This window comes from Sarcophilus harrisii, chromosome 1 (genome assembly GCF_902635505.1).
Source record: "Sarcophilus harrisii chromosome 1, mSarHar1.11, whole genome shotgun sequence".
Lineage (NCBI taxonomy): Eukaryota > Metazoa > Chordata > Mammalia > Dasyuromorphia > Dasyuridae > Sarcophilus > Sarcophilus harrisii.
This window is the reverse complement of record NC_045426.1, coordinates 578,921,185-578,945,848: the sequence shown is the minus strand read 5'-3', so window position 1 is coordinate 578,945,848 and position 24,664 is coordinate 578,921,185. Positions and strand designations below refer to the sequence as shown.

The 24,664-nt window shown below is 37.0% G+C and overlaps 1 protein-coding gene across 4 annotated transcripts in view; it reads right to left on the bottom strand.

Annotated features, from left to right (window-relative positions):
* Positions 1-24,664, bottom strand: part of MATN2 (matrilin 2) — a 199,824-nt gene that overhangs the window by 114,563 nt on the left and 60,597 nt on the right. For all 4 annotated transcript variants that reach the window (XM_031947026.1, XM_031947023.1, XM_031947025.1 and 1 more), the window contains exon 3: positions 9,467-10,036. In XM_031947026.1, coding sequence (XP_031802886.1) covers positions 9,467-10,036 — 570 coding nt within the window. The remainder of the gene's footprint in view (positions 1-9,466; positions 10,037-24,664) is intronic.

The window sequence follows — 24,664 nt, the reverse complement described above, 5'->3', positions numbered from 1 at the left end:
TCCTTGAAGATTTAAATATTGCATTTTTATTTATTTTGTTAAACATTTTCCAAAGACAAATCCACACCACAGCAAGAATTCCCACTCCCCACAACATCTCCTACCAAAAATTCTTTCAGTCTCTGATTGAAGACCTAATTTGGAAAGTTTTAATGATTTTTTTTTTTCAGAATTTTTCTTCCTCTTCCTCCCCTATAACATGTCATGGTACATAAACTGCAATTATCATGAGGGTTGTTTTGCAAACTCTTACTATAAGCAGTGCAGTATGAGATAAGTAAATGTCCCATGAAATGATGTTTCTTGTTGCCTTTGGATACATGATAAACCAAATCTGCCAAGTCCTTGATTTACCTCTCCAAGGAAAACGGTGAGCTATTCTTCCACTTCACTGCAAATTCTATCTTCTTTTTCATCTCTATGAATCAATCAGCCCCTCTATAAATATACCCAGTAGTTGTTGATCATTAGAAAAGCATCTCACATTTGGAGTGCCAAGAGCAAAGCTAATGTTTATAGATGACCTAAAAATGGTTCCTTTTTCTACCACTGTTGTTGCTGTCGTACCAAACAAGATCAGGAGTCATTTTGAATTTTTCTTTGTTCCACAACTTGTTGTGGCCAAAAAAATTAATTGCCAAGTGATCCATCAATTAAAGATGAACCTCTGTTTTCTTTAGCCAGGGTAGTTCTTGGAAAGTAGCCTCTATGACTTGCTACCGGAGCCGTGAAGCCTTCTCAGCATGGGAGAATGTGCTGATTTCATTTTGCAATCTTCTGGCATAGCCTCTGAGAAACCAGGGTCACCACCTCTATGTTTTGGTGAGGTAGTAAAGGAGGACTTTGATGAATAATATCCAATACTATTACACAAATGAGAATGTGTGATAAGTGCAAAGAAATATGAGATGTCTGAATGATCCCTGAATCTAAGCTATCCCTCTATTTAATTAATGCTCTCATTACCTCTTAACTGGCCTACTAAAATAGCCTCCTAACAAGTCTCCTTCCAATATTCTTTTCCCGATTTATCTACTGTCAAAGTTGTATATAAATATGTATATAAATTTCATACACATATATGTGCATGTATGTGTGTATATATCTGTACATATATACTCATATACATGTATGTGTATGTGTGTATGTATATATCATATTTTTCTTCTTCTTAAAAACTCTTAATGCCTCCTGTCTACTTAATGTTATACCAGCTGCTTAGTCTAACATTCAAAGCCTTTCATAATTTTACCTGGTCATAAGTAGATCTACACTTATTACCTGTTTGACTTTGAATATGTTACTTCTTCATGGGTGTTAGTTTTATTATCAGCAAAATGGTCTTCAAGGTTTTTTCTGGTCTTAAACCTATAATCCTGCCTTTTCAGTCTCCTTTTTTACTACTCTCTTTCAAAAACTATATTCCATCCAAACTGGATCCCTTCTCCATTCCCCAAATTCATCCATTTTGTTCCTACCTCCATCCTTGGTCCAAACTATTTTCTATGCCCAAACCCATTACTTCTCAACCCTATCGCTACCCTTTGAAATTCTTCTACCCTTTCAGACTTAGCCAGGAGGCACCATCTCCTCACCTACAAGGGATCTGAATGCCTCAGATCTTTTCTATGAAGTAATCATGTTCTAAGTCAGGGGTTCTTAATTTTTTTTATGTCATAGACCTTCTTTGGCAGTCAAGAGCAGTCTATGACCCCTTCACTGAACAATGCTTTTAAAATGTAAGAAAAATATGGACTACAAAGGATTCTTCTTAAATACAATGGATTACTTTGAAATATAAAGAAAGTATTTATATTGAAACACAGTAATCAAAATAGTTGTTTTAAAAAGTTCATGGGCCTCAGGTTAAGAACTCCATTCTAAATTATATTTCACTAATTTATGCGCCTTATAAACCTTGCTAGAGAGTAAGTTCCTTGAGAACTTTTTTATTCATTCTTGTATCCCCAGAATCTGGCACAGGCACTTTCATATAATAAGCTTAATGGATTTTGGTACTTCTAACAGGGGTCACCTATGAGTATATTGAGAGAGCCCTTAATAAAAATTTCAGGAAGCAACAATAAATAGTCCTGGATGAAATCTTTTTTTTTTTTTCTTTTTAAAGTTTTTTATTTTCAAAACATATGCATGGATAATTTGACAACATTGACCCTTACATAGCCTTATGTTTCAGATTTTCTCCTCCTCCTCCCTACCCCCTTTCTTAGATGGCAAGCAATCCAATATGTATAAAACATTTTAAAATATATGTTAAAACTGAATGAAATCTAAACTCATGGAATTCAACCCTCTCATGTGTCAGAATTGGTTTATTCCTTGTATCCATAACACCCCTTCCCTGTGACAGTGAGGTTCCTTCCAGGGCTAAGATTTTGGGATTCAATGATTAACCAGACATTGATATTAAAGGTACTATATTGTCATAATAATAGCTAGCTTTGATATAGCCCTATAAGGTTTACAAAGCACCTTACACATTAATTCATATGATTCTTGAAATCATATCTAGTGAGCTAGGCACTATTATTATCCCCATTTTATAGACAAGGAAATATAGGTTAGAGAGGTCAGGTAACTTGCCCAGACTCATACCCTAAAAAGTGTCTGAGGCAAGATTTGAATTCAGCCCAGCACTCTCTCCACTGTACCACTTAGCTGACTAACCTACATCTCTAGATTGGACCTTTGGGATGGATATCCAGAGGACTGACTTCTAATAGACCTCAGAGATCTCATACTCTGGTACTCTGGACCTTGGGAATACCCACAGCTGTTATATATTAAGTGGACTGTAAGCCAAAGCTGAGAAACATCTGTTCAGAATGCTGGTGCCTCAGAGCATCTGGCCACACATCTTGGGTATTTTGGCTGCTGATTTGTGACAAAACACCCTGAATTAAGGCAACAGGAACATACTGGAATTAAACATTGGCTCCTAAAAGATTTCCTTTGCTTTCAAAATCTTACCTATTTAGGTTCTTAGCAGATTTAGGACATCAGAGTTGGAGGGGTTTCTGTCAGTGAAGGGTCTGCATGTGAAAATAGGAGTTGAGAAGGGAGGGGCAGAGGACTATTTGCCCCTTTTGTCTGATGCGGTTTTAATTTTTGCTGAAACAACTTAAAGATGGGACTACTGCAACATAAAGTGGTTGTTACAGAGTAGCCTCTGTTCTCTGAAAGTCATTTTCATTTTCTGAGCACTGAAGCTTAGCAGATAGTTGCCCTTCAAGTGCTAAACGTCTACTTCTGACTCCTACTAATTGTGTGACCCTAAGTAAGTAATAGTGTTCTAGGTTGGTGATATGAAATTCAAATAGAAATGTGGACCCCCAAACCATACATAAAGGTCCCTACCAGCCTCATGTTGACTGGCTGTTCTCAGGACCATTTTTAATATATTTTTATCTGGTTTTGACAGTCCTTAGAAGTTTTGCAGGCTACACATCTACATATAGTTGTGGAGTGTGTGTATGTGTGTGTGTGTGTGTGTGTGTGTGTGAGAGAGAGAGAGAGAGAGAGAGAGAGAGAGAGAGAGAGAGAGAGAGAGAGAGAGAGATTTCTATTTTAGGAAACTTAAAATTATAAGTTGCAAGTAAAAAGTGCACAGTGAAGAACAAAAGAAAACCAACAAGAAAGCAAAGATGGACAGTCCTGAACATAATGTGTAGCATTTATTATGTATGATTTCTAAAAATGGAAATTTATTGCTTTATACTTTGAATCCTCTCATGTTCTCCTACGCACAGGGCAATTTTTTCCCTATTTTATATTTAAGTTTAAAAAACAACAACAACAAATTGCAGAGAGGGGTCTAATCTGCATTGGAAGGAGTTTTCCCATCTGGGAGTTTTCTATACCAAAGAAATTGCAAGTCCTATTACTATGAATAAAATTTCACCAGGGTTAACTCAGTTTCTACACTGAAAAGAATGTGATGAACAAGGAGATACCTTTTGGTTTTCTGTCTCATTTGAAAAGAATGTAGGAAAAACTCTGCAAACAAGTCAATTTTGAAGCTTAATGAGGGTCAGGCTATCTGGCTAGCCTTGTCATATTACCTTGAGATTTATTTCTTTGCTAACAACAGAGTGGTTATAAAAATAAAAATAAAAAAACACCACCATTTAAAGTTTTCAATCCAAATGAATAAACAGTCAAAACTATTACTGAATCAATTGCTTTTTTAATATTCCGGGAAAGGAAGATTGTAAATTCCGCAGAAGTCATTTAAAGCAATAAACCTTGAAAATAGTTTTGAAGGATTCTACCAAATATATTTCTTCCAATCTTCTTTAACCCATGTATTAGCAGTGCACCACAAAAACAATGGTCTTTAGGGGGAATCCCAGGAAGCTACCACTCAGAATGTTTTTCAAGGGACACATGGGGAAAAGCTCTCTTCTTTTAATAATACCTTTATTGTAAAACCAATTTTGCAGACTTAAAAAAAAAATCAGCATTACAGACTCTTAGAATTGGAAGATGACCCAACTTAGTGATATTGTAGACCAACCCTGACTTCAGTAGGGATCTCCTCCATAATTTCCCCAAGAAGTAGTCATTCAGCTTGAAGATTTCCAGTGATTGAAGGAAGAAACAAGAATTTTTAAGCGCTTACTATATTCTAATTACTGTGCTAGATAAACATTGGAGATACAAATAAACAAACATAAAGGTGGTTCTTGCTCTCAGAGAACTTATATTCTAATGGGGGAAGGCCTGAGATATCATTCTCAGAAGAGGACCATGACATCAAGGATGGGATGCCATGACAGGCAAGTGAATTGGATTTAAATGAGGGAGGGCTGTGCAAAGTCACCAGTGGCAAGATATAGATTAGGCTGATATGAAGGGGAAAATGAAGGTATCCAGAAGGGCATGATTTTGAAGCCTAGAAAGTCAGGAACAGAGTCAAGAAGGGAATAAAGACTGACCAGTCTCAGTCATTTCAGAAAGGAGGCTCCATGAGGAACTCACCAGTGAGAGAAGAGAAGCTAGAATGGCAAAATAATAGTGCAGAATCAGAAATCTGCAAAGGTGGTTAGATGTTTCAGGGTCAGGAGACAGGCACAAAAGGAAGTTCTGTGTTACCTCAGCCCGCATAACTATCGCCCATGGGGGAAAAGACCAATTACTCTCACTAATTTCCTACCAATTGATGAACAGAAGGTGAGACATGATTTTGAAGACCAGGAAGAAAGCCAACTAGAATAACTCATAACTTCTTAAGGCAACTTATTTTATGATTAAGTAGCTTTATCTACTTCTGTGGAAAATAAATTTGTCATCCTCATCACCATCAATAACAACTACTCACCAATTGCCATTAATGGACAGGTAAACTAAAAAGCCATTGGAACAGCAGCACGTCCCAGATTACTGGCACTGCTTCTAGTACAGCCCATGAAATTCATCTAGGAGATAAGAGGGCTGTATTCCCCCCAACTAACCACCAATACAGGGAGGAAAGCCTACCACCTTGAAGCAGCAAGATACATAGGGAAGAGACAGAAGGTTGTACATACTAAGCAGGTCAAGCTACCACTACCAACTCCCTTCATACTACAATGGAAACAGTTCAGAGCCTTTTGGGCAACCATTGGCCCTGTTTCCAACCTAATCCCTAAAGTCATCATTTAAGAACTCAACCCTTGCAGAGATGAGACTAGCAATTTTCTCTACAGGTGTAGCCTTTACCTCTTCAGCAATCACAGCTTTTGAAGACCCAGAAATAAAAAAAAATCTTGTCAAACAATTCCACATTGGAAATGGAGACAGTTTTATCAGTGGAAATGTCATTAAAAAAGATGCTTTACCATCTGCTTTGATACTTCATTCTAAGTATCACGGGACCTTTTCATTTGACTTTTAGCTGAAGAATGTGAGATCCTTGAGAGCAAGGGCCATCTGGCTTTTTTATTTGTATCTCCAGTGCTTAGCAGAGTGTTTTACACATTGTAAGCACTTAATAAATGCTTTTTCTTTCTTTCATTCACTTATTTATTCTTTCTTTCATTTAAAGGACTTTAAAAACTCCAGTGGGAACCCTTAAAAAGTCTTTTTGAGACTGATAATGCTCTTTATTTGTTAAGACAGAGCACCTGCCAACCAGGACTTGGATACCCAGAGAAAGCAGCATAATAGTGTATAAACAAACATCTCTTTCCTTCCTCAAGGTAGATTGGTTAAGAGTAATTTTTCATTTTTGGAAAATACCAAACCATTATTCACCATACAAAAACTACTGAGCATAAAGTAAGACAAATGGTTTATCATTAAAGAAATTCCTTCCCATTCCCTCCTCTTCCTCCTAAGCTTCTTCACTAGCATCTCCTGGTAGCAATTAGGGATAGGAGCCACTTGAGAGTAGGGATTGTCTTATTTTTAAAATTTATATTTCCCATCCTGAGTACAGTACCTGACACATGGCAGGAATTTAATAAATATTTCTGACTGATTGACACATGTACTGACATACTGTTTCAAAAGACCAAGCCACATGCTTCTAATGACCAGAAATTGAAATGTAGCAAGACTCAGCTGCCTGGTGTAGAAAAAGAAAAGGAAACTACTTCGATACCAGGAAAATGGAGAGAAAAAGATTTATGTCTGCCTTGAGAAGGAATGGATTCTCTCTTACTGTTGGTCTTCATGGAAGCTAAGGGAACATTTGCCAAGTATGTTGTAGTGGGGATTTTTTAAAAATGTATTAGTTAGATTAAATGGTATTTAGTGGTGTAATTGAATTGAGCTTTTTCTTTAAAAAATATTCTTATTGCTATTTTTTATCACTTAGATTTTCCCTTGTATCTCTCCTTCTCACTCCTTCCCAGAGCCATCTCTAATAACAAAAAATTCTTCAAAAAAAGAAAGAGAAGCAACACTTTTAACAAAACCCATTAATTCATTGAAAAATAAAAGATGTCATATGAAACTGTGGAATTTATTTTATAATGTTGTTTTGATGGAGATAATATAGTACAATAGGAAGAGCATTGTTTTTGAAATCTGAGTAACTAAGTTCAAATGCTGAGGCTGATTCTTCATACTTGTATAAACTTGGATAAATAGTGCTTAATCTCCCTGGATCTCAGTTTTCTTGTCCATAAAATAAGAGGGTTAAACTAGATAGCCTTTGAAATCTCTTTCAACTATCTCTAAAATTCTGTGATGTTGTTGTTCAGTCACGTCCAATTCTTTGTGAAAGTTTTTCTGGGGTTTTCTTAGCAAATATTGGAGTGGTTTGACATTTCCTTCTTCAGATGAAGAAACTGAGAAAAACAGGGTTAAGTGATTTGCCCAGGATCACACAGCTAAGTAAGTGTCTAAGACCAGATTTGAACTCATAAAGATTAATCTTTTCAATTCCAGGTCCAGTGCTCTATCCACTGTAACACCTAGCATCTCATCTGTGATTTTGATCATTCTAAGTCTTCTCCTGAACAGGCCCTCCCCACAGTTCCCTATTTCTTTCCATCTGGAGTTCTCCGTTCTTCCAGTTTCATTGCCTCTCTATCCTCTCCTTGATCCCAATGAAACTATCTCCTTTATCTCTCTATTTTCCTGACATCAAAGCTACATCTTTTCCCTAAGCAGACAAAGGAAGCCCTGGGAGTTTGTACAACATAAAAGTAACAACAGGGTAGGAAGACAGTCAAGAAAGAAGGATGACACAAGTTGAAGTTGAAAGGAAAACAGGATTCAGAGATGGAGCCTCATCACAGAAGCACTCCTGTCTACAGAGAAGGGGCCATCATGTTGATAGGAGATAGAGAAAAGGCATTCTGATCATTTAATCAACCATCATGCATTTGTTAAGCATCTAATGAATTCCGATCATTTGCTAGGCACTAGGAACATGAATACAAAGAATGAAGCAATTACTGTTCACAAGAAGCTTGATGTTTAATGGGGAAGATAAGTACACATATAAATATATAGGATGGGATAGGGATTGGACCTGTGTGATTTCCCTGGTGCACGGGACCCCTAGATAAGGAAACTCCCTCTGCCCATGTAGATCAGCATATTTTCTGCAGATTCCAATCTTATAATTATCTAAAGCACAAAGAACCAAGTTTAGTGACTTGCCCATGGTCTCACATACAGTAATATGTTTTAGGTAAGTCTAGAAACCATGTCTTCTTGGTCTTAAGGTCCTGTCTTCTGCTTCACTGCTACTCATACATATATATAGAAAGATTAGCTTTCCTAATCATCATCAAGTTATGGGGCATCAGGTAATTAAATACCACCTAATTTTGGAAGGAGAGCACTAGCAATTTGGGGAATCAGGAAACAGTTTGTGTACAAGACAGTGTTTGAGTTGAATTTTTAAAGAAGAGAAGGTTTCCTTTAGATAAATGACCTTCCTAGCCAAAAGAAAGAATAATTTTTTAAAAGTCAAGTCAGCCCAAAGAGATTATAAAGAAGGGAAAGGGGCCTGTATGTGCACGAATGTTTGTGGCAGCCCTTTTTGTAGTGGCTAAAAACTGGAAACTGAATGGATGTCCATTAGTTGGAGAATGGCTGAATAAAGTGTGGTATATGAATATTATGGAATATTACTGTTCTGTAAGAAATGACCAACAAGATGATTTCAGAAAGGCCTGGAGAGACTTACACGAACTGATGCTGAGTGAAATGAGCAGGACCAGGAGATCATTACATACTTCAACAACAATACTATATGATGACCAGTTCTGATGGACCTGGCCATCCTCAGCAATGAGATCAACCAAATCATTTCCAATGGAGCAGTAATGAACTGAACCAGCTACGCCCAGAAAAAGAACTCTGGAAGATGACTAAAAACCATTACATTGAATTCCCAATCCCTATATTTATGCACACCTGCATTTTTGATTTCCTTCACAAGCTAATTGTACAATATTTCAGAGTCTGATTCTTTTTGTACAGCAAAATAACATTTTGGTCATGTATACTTATTGTGTATCTAATTTATATTTTAATATATTTAACATCTACTGGTCATCCTGCCATCTGGGGGAGGAGGGGGTAAGGTGAAAAATTGGAACAAGAGGTTTGGCAATTGTTAATGCTGTAAAGTTACCCATGCATATATCCTGTAAATAAAAGGCTATTAAAATAAATAAATAAATAAAAGTCAAGTCAGATAACATTGTAAACTGCTTTTCAAATCTTAAAGTTCTATATAAATACTAGCGATTTCTGTTGTTATTAATAATAGTATTATTGTTATAAAAAGAAAATACAGTGGATCTATTTTTCCAATCTTGGATTGGATTTATGGAACTCTGCCTCTGGGAATGGGTTTTCCATGCAGACTAATGGAAAATCATTTTAGTTGAAAAACAAGTTTTCTTGGACATTTCACAAACCCTGTATACCTGAAATGATCTTGATGTCCAGACAGGGGAAGGCAAGATAGCAAGATACAGGAAAACAAAACTTTACTTACCGCATAGTTTATTCTGGAACACTGAAGTTAGAGTCTCAATCTGGCTGAAGTTGGCCACCAAGAAAATGTGGTCTTCGTGAGGTTCACTTCCAATGGATTTCAGAGTATTGTAGTCCACCTGACCCACACCAATGGCAAAAATCAAGATGCCCGAATTCCTAGCCTTTGCTGCTACTTCAGCCACTGGGTCCTGTGGTCTCCCATCTGTCACAATCATAATAATCCGGGGCACATTTTCCCTGAGAGGCCGAGCCCCCTCAGCTTCAGAAAACGCAATGTTCACTGCATACTGGATGGCTAACCCAGTCATGGTGCCAGTGGACAAATGCATCATTCTCTTGACGGCTCTCTCTACCTCAGACTTTCTCTTGAAAGTCTTCAGTGAGAACTCATTCTTGACGGTGCTGCCATACTGGATCAGGCCCACCCTGGTGACATCAGGGCCAATGTCCAGGAATTGCAAGATGGTCACAATGAATTCCTTCACCTTTGCAAAATCATAGGGGCTGACACTGCGGGAGCTGTCAATGATGAAAACTAGATCTGCTTGCTTGTTTTCACATGAGCTTTCTGGGAGAAAAGAAAAGCACAGATAATTAGGAGTGAACGATGTACAACTTGTGGGTTTGTTATCATTAATGGAGATAGATATAAGACAGAGAGAAAGAGAGAGAGAGAGAAGAAAGGAGGAATAAAGGGAGGGAAGGAGAGAGAGGGAAGGAAAGGAGGGAGAAAGGAAGGGAGGGAGGAAGGAAGGAAGGAAGGAAAGGAGGAAGGGAAAGAGGGAGGGAGGAAGGAAGGAAGGAAGGAAGGAAGGAAGGAAGGAAGGAAGGTAAGAAGAGAGAGGGAGAGAGGGAGAAAGGAAAGGAGGGAGGGAGGGAGAGAAGGAAGGAAGGAAAATATACATTTCAGTTATTGTTGTTGCTTAAGAGGCATCATGGTATAGTGAACAGGTCACTGACTTCAGAATAAGAAAGAGAACTGAGTTAGAATCCTCTGACATTGGCTGTATGAAGGTTAAGTAGGATATGGATCAGTAGAGAGGAAAAGGGGAAGATACTGTGGGAAGTACAAAGAGAGTGAGAAACAGTGTAAATAAAGGCTTCAAGATATAAATTAGCAAAAAGAATGTTAGAGCCAGCAGAAGAATAATCTATAGAGAGCAGAGAGTTTGGATTTGATGGAAAAGGGAAGTAATAAATCACCAAAACTTAGATTTATACAGGGCTTAGTACAAAGGGTATACATTTCTCCAAAATTATAGATAAAATGACAGAGGCACAGTGAGATTATATGAATTGCCAAGGCCCATATATCTAGTAAATAGCAGTCAAGATTCAAATTTAAGTCTTCACATGGTCACTCAGTGTTCTTTTGAACCCTAAGTTCAAGGCTAATGGATTTATATTATAATCGCGGACACTGGGGATCTGTTGAAAGTTCATGAGTAATAGTGACATGAAAAAGTACTTTAGGGACAACATGTTATTCTAGTAAAAGCATGACATTTCTTACTGCATCTACTCTAAATTCATAGCATTATACCAAATGTGCCCAGAGTAAATTAAAAAGGAATTTATTAAGCATCATGCTCTATGTACCATGCTCTATGCTAAGTAATGAGAAATCAAAGATGAAAACACAGTCCTTGTTTTCAAGGAGATCACATTCTTATGGTAGAAGTTAAACATCAAACACCACTGTGGACTTAGGCTTTTGCTTTGGAGAATAAGGAGGGCAAGAGCAGCAAGAACTCTCCAACTGAAGAAACTTCCAAAACAACCCAAAACAAAACTAACTAAAAAATGGAACTGATGACAAAAACATAAATACTCACATAAGCCAACCAAATGTGGTAAATTGGATCAATTCTTTATCTAATTCAACATTTGGTTAATCTGGTACCAGTTGTTGGTTCTTCATTTTCAAAGAGGACCAATGTCATCATGGAGTGATGTCTTGATTCTCTTGTGAGTTAGATTTAAGTGAGGCAGAACTGTACAGTCATCAGATTCACTCTCTTTTCCAGAGTCATCAAATTTCAGAATCAAGAAGAAAAAAAGTCAAGACAAGGGCAATAGCCCAGAATGTAGTGAATTCCAAGCTCCAAGCACTCCACAGTCCTTGTTTTAACTTCTTTTATGGACACTGGAATAAATTCTCAATTGCTTATTTCACCAGTGAAGTCTTCACATAATTCACTAATTCACTGAACTACTAAAGCCCCAAACCTCAGAAACAATCTTTTGCCACTGTTGTCTCTCCTTGACTTTTGTTTTGATTTTTTGAATTTGAGCCAACTTCTCCAGACCCCTTCCCCATGTCTTATCCTTTTAGTTGTATTATCATTTAACTCTTGGACTTAGTTTATTCACACTGAAAATATGACCCTCAATTGAGCAATGATTTCTCAGTCACAGACCCATTCCTACCTTGCTCCCCAAACCTCAGAACCTCAGAGACCTCCACCATAGAAGACCTTGACAATACTGACCCTGACCCCCCATTATAAAGTCCTAGATAAATGCTGTCCAAGGTATTTTTTCACACACATGATATCTAACATCAAAATTGAATTAGTGATGAAACTGCATGACAGTCAAATCCGCAAAACATAAGACTTATATGTTGTCAGAGAGACTAGTAATATTTAGAGGATGGTGACAAAACAATTGTTATTCAACACATTTAATAATGACAGATAATGAGGTTTTGTGTTATAGTAGAAAGTTATAGTAGAAAGAACATTGAATATAGAATCAGATATCCTGGATTCAAATCTTTATCACAGATATTACAGATCAAGTTCTTGTCCTTATGTCCTGTGATTATCACAGTGCCAGGCATCTAATAAACGTTTGCTGGTTAAATCATAGATTAAGAAACTACACCTACTGAGGCAGCCCCCTGCCTTTTTTGAAATCCTCATTGATTGGCAGTTTTGCATCATACAATTTGTAACCTATTGCATTGGTTCAGAATTTTCCTCTTTGCAACTTTCACCCACTGGTCCTAGTTCTGTCCTATGGCACCAAGCAGGATAAACCTAGCATCTAGCATGGAATCTTGCCGAAATTCATAAATGCTGAAATCAAGGTTTGAGATGAGTTCTTTTTCCAAGCATTTCAGACCTTTGAAGGTAACTATCATGTTATTCTCTCCAGCACTGCCCCCCAACCAGTTTGCTCTTCTTCATACTATACATCCCCTAATTCATTTCCTATAAGAGAAGTAATTCATTTGGACCACTACTCGATTGCAATCAGTATTAATCAATTTGATAGAATCATATCAATGTTCTGTATATAAGCCCCAGAGCTGTGAGCTGCAGATTCTAAGTTCACTTATTTAATTAAAGAAATTAACTAAAGGCTCTCCACCCTTGTTTTGCCTTGTCATTGTGACCAAACCCAGTGTGGCAGAGATCACAACTACATGGGAAGTCACCCAAAATAGTTTTCTATCTCTGGACCAATCACCTGTCCAACAGGAGCAGGTAACCATCTTATGACCACTGACCATGTTATGTTCACTTAGATCACTGACTGTGATAGTTTCACTCAACTTGTGACCCTACAGATATTCATATTTTGACCTATGTATTATTATATGTTAACCAATGAAGTCACCGTTCTATGTTTAGTATAACCATAACCTGATAAAAGTAAAGTGCTAAAGAGAGGTGGCATCTTATATCATGAGGAGGATCTGAGATCAGGGGACTAGGAACCCTTTAATAAAGTACCATTGATTCAGAGCTCCTCCCTCTATCTCTTTTAATGTAGATAGCATAATTTTAATCTCCACACATATGACATAATTTTGAATCTATTCATTTTAGATAACTACCAGCTTGCCAGAATTCCTTCTTTAAGGAGGCACCTAGAATGGAATTCAATAGAGTCAATGGAGAGAGCATTAACCAAATCTCTACTATTACTTACTAGCTATATGTCATTGGTCAAGTCATTTAATCTCTCTTAATCTTTCTCATCTGAAATGTGAGGGAACTGTACCACATAGCCTCTTATGTCCTATCTATTTCTTGATTTGTGATCCTATAAGCCCATATGTGATCCAACCAAGAGAGAGAGAGAGAGCATAGTGGAGCTCCTATCTTATTCCTTTGGATAATAACTTTAAATATAGCCAAACATTTGAATGTCAGATCATACTACTAATTCATAATGAATCTGCCTTCTATTAACTCTTACCCTTCCATACTCTCCAAGGTATTTTTTACATAAGCTGCTTTCTAATCATATCTCTCCCATCCCTGTATTTGTAAATTTCCTGAAGGAGATAGGAAGCTACAGAAGATTCTCAGATGGGACTGATATGATAAAATCAGTGTTTTAGTAAGAGGAGTCTGGTAATAATGTGTTCAGATTGAACTGTAGGGAAGAGAGAGTGGGCGTGGTGACCCAAGCTTGGAAAGCCATTCCAGTAATCCAAATATGAGATAATTATGAGCTTCAACTAGGGTGTTACTGAAGAAAGAATTAATCCAAGAGGCGTTTTAAGAAAAGAAAGGACATAATGTCAAAAAAGAAAAATACTGAAGAGTTCCCATATGCCTCAGTCCTCAAATAGTCAGGTATAGGCAATAAAAATAATTAAGGTCTAACCATGAAATCCCTCTCAAAGGCTAACTTGGATAAGGACAAAAAAGGATGGGAAAATGACAGGATGTCTGGAAATTACTGAGACAGATATAGTCTGCAAAAATATAAGTGTCTATAGTTTGTAAAAAGACACATGTAGGTGTTTTTTTTCCCCTCCTCCTGGTCTGTTTCTTCTTTTATAACATGACTAATATGGAAAGATTTTTTTTTACATGATTGCACATATATAAACTATATCAAATTGCATACTGTTTTAGAAACAAGAGAGGTAAGAGAAGGAGGAAGAAAATTTAGAACCAAAATCTTCTTTAGAAACGAATATTAAAATTTGTTTTTACATGTAATTGGAAAAATAAAACACTTAAAAAGAGCATAGGAAAAATAATAAAGACATGTATACACACACACTTTTCCCCTTACCATAAGTGTAGGCAACTAGATAGACCTGAGCTCAAAATCAACCTCAGACAGTAACTAGCTATATGACCTTGTGCAATGTACTTAACCTCTCTGCCTCAGTTTCTTCATCTGAAAAATGGTGATAATATTTGTGTCTACCTCCCAAAGTTGTTGTAAAAATCAAATGAAATATTTATAAATACTTTGCAAACCTTAAAGCACTATAAAATGCTAGTTATGCATATAATTATTATTGTTATTATTCTCATGAAAGAGGGACCAAAGATGCCCAGAAGTATGAAAAGTAACTTCCCAACAGGAAGAGATTTAGAACTAATGCCTCAGACTACAGGACCCTTCTGCTCAACAACTCTGCTATCCCAACATACACATGTGAGTTAGGATTGTGTGAGAAAAGGAATCCCAAGGGTTTGCTGAATCCCAGGGCTTGCAGCTGCAAGGAAAGAGAAAAGAGCCAGAAATCAAACAGTGAGCCTAGTCATAAAAATAAGAAATGGAAAAGATCCATTAGGTCATCTTGTCCGGGTGGATTTGCCAAAAGCTGGACCATGCCTTAGACTTTGTGCTCCCTTGCTCAGTCCGGGCTAAGTCCAAAATTCTTGGGGGAAGAGACTTTTTTTCCATCAGAATGTGTCCCAACAATGGGAGGTCTTGATAAGGCATCTGGGATACCAGAACGTGACTTTGGCAGGTGGACACACTGAATGTGGGTTTCACAAACCAGGAGTCTAGGACACTGGACTTTTTGAGATCCATGGTAACAACAACAACCATAACAAGGGAGTATCAAAATGGAGAGACTGTCTTCTATTTCTCTTTTCTCATTTGGTCCTCACAAGAATCTGTGTGAAAGGAGCAGAGAAGATGGGATTATGCACATTTGACAGATTAGTAAACTGAGGCACACAATGCATTTGGGAGTGTTTTATAAGGGGTGATTTATGCACGGGAAAGAGTTGGCCTGGATAATCTTAATGACCCATTAGAACTTTGAGATTCCATCTTCTATTTAGCGTAGAAAAGGAAGTGCAAAACTTGAGACACTATGGAGTTTAGTTGAAATGACAGTTTCTGACCAGTAATATAGTTCACCATTGGATTAGTACATGGACCATTTCCTTAACAAACAGGATAGATTCTTTAGTTTATAGAGTCCCAAAATAAGAAGAGATCCTGCATCTGGATAGAAATCCTCTGGATAACCAGCTTGTAAATACACAGAAGTTGGTGACAACGTATCAGTAAATATCTATTATATGTCAGGCACTGGGCTAAGATCTGGGGACATAAAAAAGAGGCAAAAGATAGTTTCTAACCTCAAGGAGCTTACAATCTAAGGGCACTAACTCTGCAGATGCTGCAGCCCCAGCCTCCTCAGCAGCCATAATCCTGAAAAAGAAATTTCTCACCACTAAAGACCTTGGCAATGTCAAATGGTTCAATATCAGAATTCCATTGGTGGCCATTTAACCAATGGAAACTACATGGGAGAAGATGCACTGCCATCTATCAGCCTTGCTCCTGTAATCTAAGGACCATGGGGCCTTTCTATCTGCCCTGTAGCCAAAACCTACATATGTTGTTTTTCCCTGTTGGACTCTAAGCAAGGACTGTCAGATTTTTTTATTTGCATCCCTAGCACTTAGCACAAAAACTGCTTGAGTTATGCCTTTTCACTTGTCCATTTAGTCTGCTTTAAAGATAGCCAGTGAGGGAGAAGCTCTTGTGGCAGCCCATTCCCCTTCTGAATAGTTCTATTTAATAAGCAAGCTCCAAGTCTAAGCAAAGAATAAGTTCTGAGTGACCTAGAAACATAGTGGAATAGATTTTTAAAAATATGTGATAATCATAATTCCTTGAGTAGTAAATATAGGATTTGAACTCAGATCCTTTGACCCAAGAGTCAGAATAACTTTGAATGTAAATGTATTGTAGTGGAAACAAAATTTAACTTATAGCCAGAGGACCAGGGTTTGAATCCTGAGTTGGCCATTTACTGAATTGCTTGGGCAAATTACTTAATCCAACTAGGCTTCAGTTTACTCATCTGTAAAATGAAGGGATTAGACTAGAAATTTTCCGAGGTCCCTCCAAAATCTAAACTCTATGCTTCAAATCTTGTGCTATGAACAGGACCTACATCACCACTTCTCCAACTGGGGACTGATTCAATTCAACTGCCTCAACTTACTAAGAGGCTTCTCTGTAAAAAAGCATGAAAGACAATGTTTTGTAGTGGATAGAGAACTGACCTCAGAATGAGTGAGCCTTACTCTCAACAGAATTGGCTCAAAGAGGAAATAATTTACATACTCAATATGGGTATAGAAATCATGTGCAGGAAAGTAGGAGGGGAGGTGGATATTAGAAGGGGAAAGGATGGTAAAAGAGAGGGCACATTGGTGGAAGGGCTGGTCAGTAGCTAAACACATTTGAGGAGGGTCACAGTAACAGTAAAGAGAGAATAGAATAAACAGGGAGGATATATCAAGTTTCTGTGATGAAAGCCTCATTTCTCAAATGTAGAAGGAACTGAGTCAAATTTAAAAAAAAAAAAAAACATTCCCCAATTGATAAACGATCAAAGGATATGATTTATGTGCAAAGGGTTATAAAATTATAAATATCCTTTGACTTAATAATGCCACTACTAGGCACAAATCTCAAAAGAGATTTTAAAAAAAGGAAAAGCACCTATATGTACAAAAATATTTATAAAGAATCTTTTCTCAGGGCAAAGAATTGGAAAGTAAATGAATGTCCATTAATTGGGAAATGACTGAATGAATTGTGATATGAGGGAATATTAGTGTTCTATGAGAACTGACCTCAGAGTCAGGAAGAGCCAGTTCAAGTCCTGCCCTTGGCAAATATTTGGTTATGTGATTCTGGGTAAGTTACTTAACCTCTCAATGGCCCAGGTATCTCTCTAAGCACAAGTTGATCAAAGGCAGAATTAAATTGCACTCTTTTACAATGGAAGGAGTTCCACGATTAGAAGCACCTTGTATTGCTGACATCACAGGTGTAGCTTAAAAAAATTGCACAAACCACTGTAGGATAGTAGTAGGGATATAAAAGTAAAAAGACAAAATGGTTCCTGGACATCTATTTATCCATCTGTAAATGAAGAGTCTAGACTACTTAATCCCTTCAATTTACTTTAGACCTAAATCTTATGCTCCTAAGATACCAAGTTTAGTTACCTTTCTTCTACCTCATGCATTCTTTAAACCTGGTTCCATCTTATAAGTCTATCTTATAAGAGAAACCTGAAGGCAGCAAGAAAGTTCCTGGGAAAACATGCTCTGTTCTCAGTTTGGGCACATCATAACTAATTTGTACTTTTCACAGCTCCTGGAAGATTATAAAAATACCACAAATATTGTCCAGAAAGGTCTTTAGGGAGTCCAAGGAAGCTAAAATTACAGCTGTTCTAGATCTGCTAAATCCTGACAATTTCTAGTGCTTAATGCTGTAATCAGTCAAGTGTTAAGTACCTACTATGTGCCAGACACTATGCTAATTGTGGAGAATATAAAGAAAGGCAAAAGACAGTCCCTGTTTTTAAGGAACTCATTGTTTAATGGAAGAGCAACATGTGAGTAATTATGTACAAATAAGCTATATTATGTTATATGTTATAATTATGTACAAATAAGCTATATGCAGAATTAATTGGAAATAATCAATAGAAGGAAAGTCCTCATATTAAAGGGATATCATGAAAGACTTCCTATGGAACATAACATTTTAGCTGTGATTTGGAGGAAGTCAGGAGAAAGAGCATTCCAAGAAAGGGGAAGATGCATGGATTCAGGGGTTGGAGTTTCAATAAGAATAACAAAGTTAGGGCCACTGAATTTCAGAGCATGGGGTAGGGTGTGATGGATCTGTAAAGTCTAAGAGAAATATAAAGTTGAGGGTGGGGACAGGTTATGAAGGTCTCTGAAAGTGAGAGAGAGAGAGAGAGAGAGAGAGAGAGAGAGAGAGAGAGAGAGAATAAGAGAGACAGAGAGACAGAGAGACAGAGAGACAGAGAGAGACAGAGAGAGAGAGAGACAGAGAGAAAGTTAGACCTGTGCTTTAGAAAAATTATTTTGTCACCTGAGTGGAATAGAGATCAACCAGCAATAATTGCAATAGTCCAAGCATGAAGTTTTGTTGCTTAGTCATTTTGAGTTGTATGTTTTCTTAGCAATGATATTGGAGTAATTTTCCATTTTCTTCTCCAGATCATTTTCCAAATGAGGAAGCTGAGGCAAACAGGATTAAGTGACTTGCCCAAGATCACACAACTGGTAAGTGTCTGAGATCAGATTTAAACTCAGGAAGGTAAGTCTTCCTGATTCTAAGACCAGTATTCTATCTACTACATCCCACCTACTTGCTCCAGGTATAAGGTTATGAGTAAGCAATGATGCTTTACAACTATTGAATGCCTCTTCCAGAAATGTAGTCATCTGTGGCCCCTGGGTCACCACCAGTCCAGCAATTCACAAATCAAGAGCCTGGCCACTGACGGTTAGGAATCATACAGTATAGCAATTCAAGCATCATGCAAGTTCAAATGACTTTATTTTTCTGGATTCCCAGAAGAAATAATTTTCACTTTCATTCCTGGTGATAGTATAGCCCTGGCACATTTACTCATTTCACGGTAAAATGAGATATGGCACTACAGGTCAAGAAAGTGGAAAGTAATTGAATCAGGTGGTTTGGGGAAAGGCTGGAAGAATCGATAAATCAGGAGATTATTGGCAATTTCCTCATCTGTAAGATGAGGGGAGTCACACTAGATGACCTCTAGGTCCCTTCCAGCTCTTAAACCCTATGATCTTAATACATTTTAAAACTTGTGCTAGGAGCAGAACCAGGAAAGTAGTTTACATGATGACCACAATAATGTAAAGGAAAATAACTGAGAGATTTCGGAGCTCTGCTCAGTGGTATGAGGCATCATGACTTCAGAAGGCAGATGATGAGATATGCTTCCACCTCTTGGCAGAGTGATGACAGGCTATAGGATAGAATGAGACATGAATCTGCAGACACAGCCAATGTGTTGATTTGTTTTCCTTCATTCTATTTAACTATTGTTACTAGGAAGAGTTTTATTGGGGTGGGGTGGTTGGTGGATAATGACACAAATGCAAAAGAAGAAAAGAAAGAAAAGAGTTTTAAGGAAAATTTTTTAAAAATACACAGAATATAGCAGAAGTTAAGTTCAGAAGGGTACATAGAGGGCAGTTTTGCTCCCATTGTGTCAAATATAATATTTTCAATGTTTTAAGTAATACTTTAATAAATTTAATAAATAAATAATATAAATTACAATTTTATATATATTTTAAAACCAAACTATATACCAAACTGTATAGAAGTTCATCATTTCATATGCAATCTTCTTTTTCTGTTCTTCTTTGTAATTTTGTTGATGTCCAATATCATGATAAAATAGGAAATTTTTAAAAAGCACATCTCTCTGCTGTAAATAGGAAAATTCATTTCCTGCATCCCAATCTGGCACTTAGTAGTTGTGTGAACTTGGATGAGTCACTTAATCTTACTTGCCTCAGTTTCCTCATTTGTCAAATGAGCTGAAGAAAGAAATGGCAAATCTTTCTAGTATCTGCCAAGAAAATCTCAAATGGAGTCACAAAGATTAGGACATAACTGAAAAATGATACATGTACAAGGTCTCCACTATACCTCACAGTATCATGGTGATGCTGGATTCTTGGGTGATATGTCAGTGAAACATAAGCTCTGGTAAGTTTTCTCATGTTAGAAAGTTCTTAGGCATAGTCTAGGAGACATTTTGTATGTGCTTTTTGAGGGTTAGACTAGTTAATATAAAAAAAAAAGTCATCTTAAGTAGGTTGACTATTTGGTAATGAATGAATTCTTTGGTCACAGCAAACCATGGAACAAAGAAAAATATAAAATGGTGCCTGTTACAAGGCACTGTGCTGGTCTCTAAGGATACAGAGAGGTAAAAAAAGAAGGCAATTTCTGCCTCTCAGAAACTTAAATTCATAGAATCAGAGATCTTGAAAGAGGTCAACTAATCTAACTCCTTAATTTTACAGATAAGGAAAATGAAGCTCAGAAAGTGACTTGTCCAAGTCACATGGGAAAGCAATGACATATCGGGGAATCAAATTCAGATCGTGTAGCCCCAAATTTAGGATTTTTCCCACTATCCCAGCTTACTTGACTAATCTATCAATAGATACTAATTGATACTAAGTATCAATACTTAGGAAGATACTAAGTAACAATGTCTTATGGGTACAGATAATGTCCAATAGAAAAATCTGTTCTCTTAAAGTGGCAAGGAACTGAAAATTGAGTATAGCTCATGAGCTGGAGAATGGCTGAATAAGTTATGGTATACAAATATAATGGAATATTATTGTTCTATAAGAAATGATGAGCAGGCTGGTTTCAGAAAAACCTGGAAAGATTTACATGAACTGATGCTGAGAGAAGTGAGCAGAATCAGGAGAATATTGTACACAGTAACAGCAAGATTATATGATGATCAACTGTAATGGACTTGGCTCTTCTCAACAATATAGTGATTAAAGGTAATTTCAATAGACTCAGGATGGAAAACACCATCTGATTCCAGAATGAGAACTATGAAGACTGAATGTAGATCAAAGCAGAGTATTTTCATCTTTTTTGTTTGTTTCTTTCTTTCTCATGGTTTTTTACTTTTTGATCTGATCTTTCTTGCACAACATGACAAATATGAAAATATGTTTAAAATCATTGCACATATTTAATCTATATCAAACAGCTGTTTTGGAAAGGGAGGGAAAAATTTGGAACACAAAATCTTACAAAAATGAATGTTGAAAACTATCTTTACATGTATTTAGAAAATAAGCCCTATTAAAAATAAAAAAGAAAAGAAAAAGAAAATTCTGTTCTCAGTTTAATACATTATTTAGAGCTTGCTTTTAGCTTTTCCCCAGTTCATTCCCTTTGTCCCCAAATCATTTCCCTTTATATGCTAGGGAGGAAGAGCACAGAATGATTTTCCATCTCTTTCTTAATCAGAAGGCTTTTTACCAGACATTTAGGGCATATTCTAAAATACTATCTTTTATCCATTGAAAATCAGCTTGGCATATTGCATAAGGGACTGGCCTTGAAGTCCGGAAACCCTGGGATTCAAATCCTAGTACTGACATACACCAGGTTAGGTTTCTGTGGGTAGGGCACTTAAGCAATCCTCTAAGACTAAGTAAGTTACAGAAGAGCTGCTGGCAAATCTGCTTCAGAGGAATGAGTTCTCATGCTGGGAAATCTGTGAAAATGAAGATACAGACCCTTTCTTAATGACTTGCTCCAGAGATTCTCCAATTTTGAGAGTTTGATTCACAAACATACCCCAAGCCAGCATCTCATTCTTCCAAGAAGTGCTGAACATAAACCAGAGTGAGCCAAGTCCACATTCTGACTCTAATGCGATACAGACACAGTCTGAGGAGTAATCCGCCTCCCCCTAACCCATTTTATAGCTGGAGCTAATTATTCCTTCCTCTCGTCAGCTTCACTAAGGACATGTAATTGTACTATGAATACATGGAAAATTTGAAGGGGGAGGTACAGAGGGAAGAACAAGCTACAAAACTCTTCCTGCAGCCCAATTAGTGCCACATGTCAAATGGCATTTCAAATAATAATAATACCCCTCAAGCATGACTCAGTAGAGAGACCACTGGCTTTGGCTTCAGAAGTCCTGGGTTTAAATATTGCCTCACTAACTTGTGTGACCTTGAGTAAAATCACTTACTTCCCCAGGCTTCAATTTCCTCATCTGTAAAATGAAAGGGTTGAACTAGTTGATTGCTGAGCTTTCCAGCTTTAAATATATTTACCATAATATGTTCTTCTTATCTTTTCTAAACAGGGGTAGACAAGGCTGGCCACATATCTGTAGTCTCAAATGCTGGTGAAAAGGGCTGGGGAAGAGGAGGAAATGTGCCTCTCTGTGTAATAACATTAAAATGAGGGACAATGCATATTTTTTTTGAAGGACAATAAAGGAGAAACAAAATAATGATGGATATAGAAACTGTCTTTTCCTTGCCTTCCAGTGTTTCCAGCTGATAAGACTTTTTATAGAAAGACCACCCTTTAGCTATCAGCTGAGATCCAAGGCAAATAATGAATGTGAGTGGAGTATGTTGAGAAGCCAGAAGTGTGCTGTGACTCAGTGGTCAGCAGAGTAGGAAATCCATGGATAATAAAGGAAAAGCATCAGCGCCCAGTTCATCTTATTCTCAATTAAGATTTCATCTTATCTCAAACTTTCTAGAATTCTAATCTCTCTTTGGCCCCCTTAACTCCCTACCACAAACTTATAATCTGTGATGACACTGTTGATTGACTGTGATGACTTATAATTGTGATGACATTATTGATTGTTCAGTTAACTTTTTCAGAATGGGGCCTCTTTCATTTCTTTGTCTTTACCTCTTTGTCACCTAATACAAACCAATGCTTAATAATTATTTGTTGAATTGAAATTAATTTAATTGAACTGATATTCTTTTGGCTATGAGAGAAAAATACCAACTGGATTGTAGCTCAGGAGAAATCAAGGTTGGTTTTATAATTGTACCCAAAGAGTATTATTGAATGTATCAAGAAGTCTCTAGGAGAGGATTCTGTTAGCCTTTCCTGCTCTATTATGTTTATTTACAATGTGAATTAAGACAAACTGAAGATCACCTTACTCCCATTGTCTTAAGAAAAGTTATAAATCAAAATACTGATCAAGATGGGTTAATATAGCCCTCACAAGTGAGACTACCAATTCTAAGGGTTTTCTTCTCCTAGAATAATTTTTTTCAGTAGGTAAAAGAGGCCATTTTTTGCCTCGTTTCTTACCTAGCTGTAATCACTGAATGGTTTTTGCCTCAGACAAGATGAGACCTGGGAAAGAAAGTAGCTTAAAAAGCCAAGGTATCTCACTCCATCTAAGGTCATGTTCAGTCATCCTGGTCTATATCTTGCTACTGAACCCAGATGACTGGAAGAGAGAGTTAAGGCTGATAACTTTGCACAGCTCTTAAATCCAATTCACATGCAAGTCAAGACATCACCTTTCTGATGTCATTGGTCCTCTTTGAGAATGAATGACAAACAACATTCTCCTTGAAATTTTTACATGTATTTTTGTGGATGCATCTTTCATCTATTTGTGTACATACATATGTATATATATATGTATATCTATATGTCAATATGTACATGTATATATGTATATGTATATATGTTTGTATATCTATATATAACTGCCTCTATCTGTTGGGCAGCTAAGTGGTACACAGATAGACCACAGGTCTTGAAGTCAGGAAGAATTCAAGTCTTGAGTTCAAATTTGTTCTCAGATACTTACTAGTTGGGCATGTCATTGTTTGCCTCATTGTTTCTTCCCCATCAAATGAACTGGAGAAGAAAATAGCAAATCATTCCAGTATCTCTGCCAAGAATAACCCAAATGGAGTCATGAAGAGTTGGCCATAGTTCCAATGATTGTGTGATGAAGAGAGCCATCTGTACCCAGAGAGGACTATGGGGACTGAGTATGGATCACATCATCGTATTTTCACCCTTTTTGTTGTTGTTTACTTGCATTATGCTTTCTTTCTCATTTTTTCCCTTTTTGATCTGATTTTTCTTGTGTAGCATGATATTTGTGGAAATATGTATAGAAGAATTGCACATGTTTAAGATACATTGGATTACTTGCTGTCTAGGGGAGGAGGTGAAGGAAAGGGAGAGAAAAGGTTTGAAACATAAGGTTTTGCAAGGGTGAATGTTGAAAATAATCTATAAATATATTTTGAAAATAAAAAGCTTTAATTAAAAATAAAAAAGAGTTGGCCATTACTGAAACAAATGAACAATAACATCTATTTTCTGTATGAGAAGTAATATGGCATAATGACTGGAGAACTGCCCAAGCCAAGAAGACTTGGGTTAAAGTCCCCACTCTGACACATATTGGCTACTCTACTAGGCAAGTTACTTAATTTTTCAATGCTCTGGGTCAGACTCAGGAATACAACACTCCCTATGCTGCCTGAATGTAATTGGGAGATATTTAATAAAATCAATAAAAATACAA